Genomic DNA, 9,776 nt, shown 5'->3' with positions numbered 1-9,776 from the left:
GTGCATATGGCAGAGCTTCAGAGCTTCAGCGGCTCACTGAGAGCAAAACAGACAAAGAGGGAGACGGGGAACAAAGACGAGGGCGTGGCTTCAGACCTAATCCCGCCCACTCGTCGCAGACCAGCCAATCGGCTCGGCGGAACGCGAGCTCGCTCGCTGCACCGCATCGTCCCCGCCCTGGCGGTGACGTCACCCGCACATCTCCCAGTCTGGCTGCGCGCGGACACAGACAGAAGCACCCGAGGAGCGGAGGGCAGCAGCCGGCAGGGCCGCTCTGTCATTACGGACTACCGCTACTGGCTCTGGAATAATACACCCCGCGACACGGAGAGACACTTACTGTTTTGTTTTTTATATATATATGTATACCTATACATCGGGAGGACAAAGCTGGCGGATGGTTTTCGGAGCCCCTCGCACCGTTTTCCTTCCCCTCCCTCAGCCGCGCTGATTTCCTCCGCTGACCAGCTGTCTTTAAAAACCGGCTCCGGTGCCTGTCCCCTCCTTCTCCTCCTCCTCCTCCTCCTCCTCCTTCTCCTCCTCCTCCTCCTTCCCCTTCTTCCTCTCCTCTCCTCACTTCCTTCCCCGGCTATCACTCCCGTCTCGCCGCAGAGATGCCCAGCTCGCTCTTCGCGGACAGCAGCGTGCCGGGAGACGCGCTGGACGACCAGCGAGCGCTGCAGATCGCCCTGGATCAGCTCTCCCTGCTGGGCTTGGACAACGACGAGAACCCGCTGTACGACAACAACCAGGAGCCCCGGAAGAAGAGCGTCAACATGACGGAATGCGTCCCGGTGCCCAGCTCCGAGCATGTGGCGGAGATCGTGGGCAGGCAAGGTGTGTGTGAGTGTGCGTTTGTGTTTGCAGACAGTGTGTGTGTGTGTCTCTCTAGTTATCCTGCCAGACGGCATAGGCTCGGTCATGCACCCAAACACTTCTACAGCTGTTTACTGTGTGGGAGGGACTGCATGCCTCTGCAACAACACGCATGGTTTCTGCTATATATATATATATATATATATATATATATATAAAATCCCCTCATGCACGTTGGGTTCAGCGTCTCTTGCAAAACGTGAAGTTTGGATACTGTTCTGTTAGTCAGTCACATGTTCCTCCTCTATGAATACAGTGGGTCAATTTAAAAGTGACATAAGGTATTTCGAGCGCGCTGCAGGTCAGTATTATCCATGCCTATCGATGCTTGTCCTGTTAAAGGCAGTTATAGGTTGTTAGATCGTACATAAAATTGTTTGGATCTTTGTTTTGGAGAAAGAGCTCCATTCATATTGGCCAGTGAGGCTGCAGGTGTAAAACAACTATCCCACCAACATGTAGGTCACTGAATCGAGAGCTCCTCATCACCATGTTTTTTTTTGTTTGTTTGTTTGTTTGTTTTTTAAACCTTCTGTTTACCATAATGATCAAGTAAAGATTGAATCTGGACAACAGTCACAATCTTACCTTGCCACAGGCATCAGACGCCCAAAGCCCTGCACAGACCTTTCCAGTGGAAGGGGGCTGCAGGGCGGTTACTGGTGCTCGGTTACATATGCGGAATCTTTTCCCCCCCTCCCTGTGCTGCTGCTGCTGCTGCTTCTGCTGTTGTTCCCAGAGAGAGGGAGGAATATGAGAAAAACACAAAGAAACACAAGTGCCAAGCTTACCCTTTAAAAACCAGAAAGAGATATTTTTAGATTTGTTTACATCCAATATCCTACCTCTCCCGCCCGCTCTGAGGGTTATATCAGGTTGGAAACATGAAATGGGGGGAAAAAAACAAAACAAAAAAAACAGTGGATTAACCGTGACCTCGGGTATTACTTTAAGGCAGCGGCGGCCTCAGTGAAACGAACTATCCTTATTTAACCTACAGCAGTTTGACGGGGAGGCAGATATGACATGTTTACATCAGCGTTGCTGGCTGAGTTAAGGTATCCTCTTCTGGTTACATCACCATGCCAGACTCAGCTGGAGTGGCTCTGCTAATTATGTCATTCAGAGGCTTGTTTTTCTCGTCCCATTCTGACGCTATCTGATTCACACTGTGCTGGCACACAACTGAAATGCAATAGCGCTTTTTCTTTTTGCATTATTAGTTTTCGATAACCGCTGATCCTTAAGTCGCTTCGAAGTTCATTCTGTGACGACACATGAATTGTTTGTTGGGTTTTAATTTTTTTGCTCCAAAAGGTTCCACCTGTTTCCTTGTGCCTGGAGGGTTTTTAAGAAGCAGAATTGTTTATTTACCATCTGTTTTGAATAACTTATTTTGGAGCATCCTCTCATTTTTTTTGTTCTTTTCTTTCATACTTTAGGTTGCAAAATCAAAGCGTTGCGAGCGAAGACCAACACCTACATCAAGACGCCGGTCCGAGGCGAGGAGCCCGTGTTCGTGGTGACGGGCAGGAGGGAGGACGTCGCCATGGCCAGGAGGGAGATCATCTCCGCTGCCGAGCACTTCTCCATGATCCGAGCCTCCCGTAACAAGAACACCAGCGTGAACGGGAGCGGCACCCCGGTCCCCGGACCGCCCAACCTTCCCGGCCAGACCACCATCCAGGTGCGGGTGCCTTACAGAGTGGTGGGGCTGGTCGTGGGCCCGAAGGGGGCCACCATCAAGCGCATCCAGCAGCAGACCCACACCTACATCGTGACCCCGAGCCGAGACAAGGAGCCGGTGTTCGAGGTGACTGGGATGCCGGAGAACGTGGATCGGGCGCGCGAAGAGATCGAAGCCCACATCGCCATGAGGACGGGGGGCCTTATTGAACTCCAGGACGAGAATGACTTCCACGCCAACGGGACTGATGTGGGATTTGATCTGCACGGGCACGCCACCTTGTGGTCGAAGCCCAGCGGGATGACCCCCACGTCAGTGCGTAAACCCTTCTCCAACTACCGCAACGACTCGTCGTCCTCCCTGGGCAGCGCCTCCACAGACTCCTACTTTGGGAACAATGGCTCCAGAATGGCCGACTACAGCCCCCCGAGCCCCGCGCTCAGTTACACCACCTCCAACAACAACGGCAACAACAATAACAACAACATCAATGTCAACACCAATGGCAACGGGTTTGTTTACGGGAGTGAGGTGATCTCACCGGACTGCACTGATCTGACTTTTGATTCGTCTCCCGGGTTCGACCCGACACCAGCCCCCCCAGGCCTCCTGTGGTCCCAGTACGACAGTCGCATGACCCCCTCCTCTACCGGAGGCAGCTCCCCCACCTCAGCCATGTATCCGTCCAACTCCTCCAACAACGCCAACGGGATAGCGGCGAACCAGCGGCGGGTCAACGGCTGTACCCCTCAACCGAGGCTGTCCCCTCCCCTCCACGGCGGGGGGCCCACCGAGCACCCGCTAGCCAGGAGGGTACGCAGCGACCCCGGTGGGGGCCCGCTCAGTTTCCCCGGTTACTCCAGCTCCCTGGCCTCCCTGCCAGGGCCCCACCTGCCCGGGGTGCCGTGCGACTCCTCTGCTTCATCCTCCTCCTCGTCCTCCTCCTCCTCCACCTCGTCCGGCACCAGTCGGAAGGGCAGCCGCGATTGTTCAGTGTGCTTCGAGAGCGAGGTCATCGCGGCCTTGGTCCCCTGTGGGCACAACCTCTTCTGCATGGAATGTGCCAATCGTATCTGTGAGAGGAGCGAGCCCAAATGTCCCGTCTGCCACACCGGCGTCACTCAGGCTATACGTATATTTTCATAAAGACGCATAATAACACTCCTGGACTGTCTCGTCGTCGGGACCGGCTCACGATAGCAACAACAGACTCTTCATTCTGCTTTAATGAGGTCACCCAATCATCAGTTTGGAAAATTGTACATAGAAATACATATGTATGTACGAGGCTGCAGTATCCAGAAGAATGGACAGACACCCTTTATGGGCTCCGTCACAGTTTGTGGATATTATACTGTAGCTGGGGGAAATATTTTCAACATCTAAGTGCATGTTTTAAATATTACAGTATAGTAATCAATAGTTCTAGTTAATTGTACCTTATATTTATGAAGTGTGGAGACGCAGCGGGGTCCGGACGGAGGTACGACGGTCAAACTGTAGACTGTTTAAGCGGGACGAGCCTTCCAAGTTTGCCCATCGAATGTAGTGCGAGGCGGGTGGAGGCCGTGGCCGGGAAACATGGAGGGCTTCCAGCCAAACAGGACTGCTCACTCACACAGATACTGCAGCTCCAGGTCAGAAACCACAAGGGACAACAAACGACAACATATCCTACATATATATGTATAGAATCGATTTCCACACGTTGAGAAGTTTTAAATGACATTAATACAGATTGAAGTATTTTATTCTTTTTTGACTTGAAAAATTATATTTCTTATCGCAAAGATGTTTACAGATATTTTAATTTGAGTTCAGTGAACTTTTTTGTAGCTGGGTTGAAATATTGTTTATTTTTTAGTATGGCCTTATGGCATTGATCACTGTATTATTTTAATATCACACGACTGTGGGAGGTTTCCCAGTCCACCAAATGTGTATTGTATTTGACAGTATTCTGTTGGGATGGAGTTTTTATAGGTTCAGCAAAAAACAAAAAAAGAAGAAATGTCTTTTAAATCTGCTTCACCCAGCATATTTTTTATTCAGTAATATAAAGCATATTTTATTCTATATTATTATGAAACATCAAAATGTACAAAACTTAGTAAGTTGAACACAAAGAAACCGTTTATGCTTTCTAAAATTTGTATGAATTAGATTCCAGTGGGAATTACAGGCTTCTGTTGCACCACTATAGTTTTAGTATTTCTATTTTAATACATTTGTTTACCACTTGTTTATGTATATGTAGGTGAAGTTACTTGAGCGTAAATGTACTTTATTGAGCAAAGTTTAAGAACAAAGTATATTTTATTTTATGATAAAGGGCCTTTAACCTCATGGTCAAATACTAATATTATATTTGCTGAGACAAGATTTGAAAAATGTATCAAGAGTTTTATTTTTCTGACATTTAAAGTTATACATGATAAAAAGTAAAACTTAAGTAATGGTGCTACTTCATGTTTTTTTAAGTATTTCTATATAAGTCCAATAATAAAAAAAAAATGGTACATTCATGAGTCGTGTGCTTGGATTATTCCTCTTTGATTTGATGAATGTGTGACTGGTTTGATTATTCAAGGGACGGACTAATTACCAGACCTGGATGTGTCCTATTCTGAGCTGCACAATAATAGACTGATGAAGCAGCTAATGGAGATGCTGGAACTTGTGAAGAAAGTGCTGGTTGAATGTCATTTGGGGGTTTCTTGCGTAAGGCCGTTATTAAACCAAAGATAAAGGAAAATAACACATTATCCTAAACAATTAGCTGTTATTTACCTGAAAATGGAAACATTTAGATCTATGGCATATCTTCTATAAAGATTTAGACGTTAAAAAACGTAACAAGATCTGGACTACATCCATGTAACTGTTCAACGCTTTTATTTTGAAGTTTCCAAGGAAGATTGAGAACAAATTATTTAGATAATCAATGAATTTAGCAGAACACATTTAAATATGTCACATACTCAAAGGTTTCTCAGTTTACTACCACCTCGAATACTTTTGAGTGCATATTGTTCGATACAAGAACAGATAAATATGTTTACATGACAGGAGATACTTGGTTACACTGTCACAGTAGATCAGGGGTGTCAAACACCCTCACAGTAGGATTTCCTCTGTCTTACGTTTTCACACATGAAGAAAAAAATTTCTTTTTCAGAATAAAGTATACATTCAAAATTTGACCAAAAATATGACTGTTATAGCACCATTTAAAGTTGTCCTTGAATCAGATTACTGGTACTTTTTCACTGGATTCCACTTTCTTTGTCATATGTGTAGTGTATCAGTATCTTCCGAAACCAATGGCCAAAGTTATTCTTTGAACAGAATGAGTGTTTTCCCCAGGCCAGCTCTTGAGGATGCACCCCTCCCCACCCCCACCCCCACCCCCTTTTGGGGTATTTATTGAGCAGATCATGTTGTTTTACCCCCATAGTGTGACGGCCAATGTCAACTAATGGGTCACAACCCAAAAGTGGGTCTCTGGCACGTTTTGAGTGAGTCTCAGGCCTTTGCCAAGGCAATAAAAGAGGGGATGGGGGGGAAGCCAAAAATCAATGCAGAGTTGTCTATTCATCGGAAGAAAACCCACAATTTGTTTTCATATGCTAATTAAGCATGGTGAAACACAGGTACGATCAAAATTTGAAAGAACTTGATTATATTGAGGACAATGGAGGACAAAATGCTTTCTCTAATAAAGCTGTTTGCACATGAAAGGATAAAGCCATCAAAACTGAAGTGGATCTGGATTTTTAAACTACATGTCAATAATATTCAGGCACGAACACATTGAGTCTTTTAAAGTAAGGTGAGATTGCTGAAGTGAAAAGTTTGGGTTTTAATTAAAATGCAGCTTAAAGGGAATACTTTTTCCCTGGCCATACCAAAAAATGTAGATATTTCAGGACTTGTCCAGGGCGGTCAGAGACTAAAATGTTTTGATCCTGTCTGCAAAAAAACAGTCCAGGACCCTGGGGGAGCGAGCAGGACTACCCACGATTTTTTGGTCCTACAGGATCCACTGTGTTTGCGGTTTACTTAAGAGGTAGAGTCAAGACAGAGTCAAGCCCAAGTCCAGAGCATCACAACGCAAAGAAAATAAGGGGACAAGATTGAGTCAAGAGACACTGAAAATGTGGTCTGGAGACTAAGACTCGTCTCGAGTTCCTCGGCACTAATATTCGATGATTCATATTGGAAATAATATAGAATTGAGTCAGCGCTCTGACTTTCCCATTAAGGGTTAATTTTTTACATTTTGTTTGCTTCCAGCCTCTTGTGTACACCCTCACTGTATTTTACATGCAATCTGCTAGGCGTGGGTTAAACCAGCAGTGCTTATGAAAAACAGTCTCCTCCCAGCTCACTGCTCGCGCCTTCCCTCCCCCATCGCCCTCCCCCGTGCTGAAGTGCATCCTTGTGTCATGTGGTCCCGTTGGAAACATTGACGTTTAAACACATGCTTCCCTGCGAGATAGTAAATATGGACAGCACAGGCTCTAATGATAAGTTTTAAAATGGAAACATCCAACGCGAGGCCCACAGAAACTGGCCCTATAAACCGTATTATTAGGAAGCAATCTTACCGCTGCGGAAAAGAGCTGACAAGTGTTTTTAGTCAAATGTGCAACACATGGAGTTCACATACTGTGTCTTGTGGTGAGAGGTTCGTTAAACGTAGGTCTGTGACTCCACGCCGCCGGGAGCAGGAATGGATGAGACACAGTTCGTTACACGCCTGAAGGACGGCGCTGTCATCGAGTCTTACTTCATTCAAATCTGCTGAAATCAATAGTTGCATTGCTTTTATTGAATCAAATTGGCAATAAACTTTAGGATATTGAATTTCTTAAATGTGCCATGGTGAAGTGGTGTGATGACTCAGACCTGCGTCAAATGGGTTCGCAAACTGACAAAAATCCGCCATCGAATGCACAAAATAAACGCAGATCCTTACTGAGATGTGTTTTGCCGAGCTGAATCACTAGTCGTGCTCATTACGAGGAATCTGCTGGATGAACGAAAGAACACAATTAAACTGCCTCAGTTTAATATGAGAAAATTACAGGGTATCCACAGGTTGTAGGGTAACTGTTACTTTGGTAACAACACAAACACACTTAATCTAAGTGAGTTTAGCAGAAAGAAGACGTCTGCATGATTCTTGGAGAAAAGGCTCTTCTCTGTGGAATTTGCATGTTTTTTTTTCCATATATGTGAATGTGATTTGTCCAGGTGCTTTGTATTATTCCGCCCGCAGTCCAAACACATGCTTGTTAGGTTAGGTTGGGTTGAAGGAGGCTGAGTTTGGTTCAGTGAGGTGAGGTTATGTGAGGTTGGGTCAGACCGAGTCAGGTTAGTCGAGGTGAGGTGAGGTTAGAGTAAATTGGGTCAGGTTATGTTAACTTTGTATAGTTTGGGTGAAGTCAGATGAGGTTAAGTGAGGTGAAGTCAGGACAGTGGTTGTTGAAATGTGGATGGATGAATCACTGTCACAGGGTTTGAACCACAGGATCCCCCATCCCCCATAATGACTTATCTACGGTTGAACGCTCCATTTCATGATCTTCCTCAAGTAAAAAGATATGAAGGTTACTGATTGTTGTGATCCACTGGAAATAAAAAGCAGAATTATTCTCATGCTTAATTTGGTAGCCTGTTCTTATACTTCAGGTTTTGCATAATTAAAAAAAAAAATTCCAATTGTAATTCATCAGCAAAAAAATGTGCAGTGATTTATAGTTTTACCTTCGACTTATCTGTCTGTATCATCATTGCTTTTCAAAAACTAAAGGAATAGAATCGTGCTGGGAACAGGCATCCCCATGACTCCCAGACTTTTCCTGTTGCTGTGATCCAGCGAAAGCACTCTGGTGGCTCCCAGCCCAGGTCTGCTTCACAGTTGAGTTAGGATAAGTCAGATGTAGATAGGTTGACGAAAGTTAGATTAGGTGGATCACGACACCATAAAAATGACTCAAAACAATGTAATACATATGCCAGGCTTATAGGGGGGCGCTGTAACTCTGCCACATATATACACCCAAAACAGAGAAGATAACACGGAGCATGCAATGATCCTCGTATTCGAGAAATCCAACATCTTGCCCTATTAAAACACGTAGCATCAGTAGCTTCTACAGCTCGATCTTGAGCATGTCGTCCGCCATTGTTGTTGTAAAAGGACGTAACAGAGAGGGTCATGGGGTTAACGGGTCGACAAGTGGGGTGATGTCATCATCGTTTTCAGCAAATGTGCATCTTGTCTGTTAACGCGTCAACACCAAGGCGACGTTTTCAAATTTCTCCACTCTGGAACCAGTTGTCAGAACGACTCCACTTTCAGGCTCCGACAACACTGCGCCATGTGGATGATCGGCCAACTACGATGCAGTTACAGGATACAGCGTTGGTTTGTGCACAGGGTCCTGGTGGTAATGCAACTTTATGGCTGCAAATCACCGTTAAACCCAGAAGAAGAAGAAGAAGAAGAAGAAGAAGAAGAGGAAGAAGAAGAAAATTGAGGAAAACTTAACTTTTCTGAAATGCTACTACTGGGCATGTGCACCACGACCTTAGTCAATAATTCCTCTGTATATGCGTGAGTAGATGAACAATAACAACAATGTTTGCCTCCAGAGTGTCATGACTGCCAGTCCATCTTCTCCTGGGACTTGGTGGTTTTATAGTTGAGTCAACTGGAATAACAATCCAACTCGGTCGCTCATACGAATGTCCGTTTACTCGCATTGTTAATGTTTACAGTAGGGATGTCCCGATCCGATCAGTAGATATCGGATCGGGGCCGATATTGGTGATTTGTGAGTGATCGGGAATCGGCAAATCCAGCCGATCACCCCACCGAAAAAAAAACGAGCTGCAGAAGCTAGAAGCAGGCGTAGCGGATCCATAGACCTATAAAACTAGAGTTGTATATAGTGGTTTATGTGTTTGTGTAGAAGTCTACTTCTACATTTCTATGTGGTCTGTCTTCTTCTGGTTTGTTGTTGTGTTTGGTGAGTCACAGCGCCCCTAAAGGCGTGGCATGTGTACTACATGCCCTGAAGCCTCGAGTTGAGCCGTGTTCATAGTGAGGTGTGGACGGGAGTTTTTTGGGAGAAGGCCAGGGAGAAAAAAGATCATATTCTGAATAAGTTTTTGAGATAACTATGTTCAGACTACTTTCATC

General features: G+C 45.4%; 1 protein-coding gene across 1 annotated transcript; it reads left to right on the top strand.

Annotated features, from left to right (window-relative positions):
* The first annotated feature begins 232 nt into the window (after positions 1–232).
* Positions 233–5,088, top strand: mex3b (mex-3 RNA binding family member B). The gene is made up of 2 exons (XM_080458848.1): positions 233–837; positions 2,319–5,088. The coding sequence occupies exons 1-2, from the start codon at positions 615–617 to the stop codon at positions 3,707–3,709; spliced, it is 1,614 nt and encodes a 537-aa protein (XP_080314974.1). The 5' UTR covers positions 233–614; the 3' UTR covers positions 3,710–5,088.
* The last annotated feature ends 4,688 nt before the right edge of the window (positions 5,089–9,776 follow it).

Source organism: Lipophrys pholis (assembly GCF_963383615.2).
Source record: "Lipophrys pholis genome assembly, chromosome: 2".
Classification (NCBI taxonomy): Eukaryota; Metazoa; Chordata; class Actinopteri; order Blenniiformes; family Blenniidae; genus Lipophrys; species Lipophrys pholis.
Note: the sequence above shows the minus strand (reverse complement) of the source record. Positions and strands in the feature narration are given on the sequence as shown.

Bases quoted from the DNA above. Each gene is read 5' to 3' on its own strand.
- mex3b (XM_080458848.1), top strand. From the start codon at position 615: ATGCCCAGCTCGCTCTTCGCGGACAGCAGCGTGCCGGGAGACGCGCTG. The intron at 838-2,318 runs GTGTGTGTGAGT...TTCATACTTTAG, and splicing joins GGAGATCGTGGGCAGGCAAG to GTTGCAAAATCAAAGCGTTG.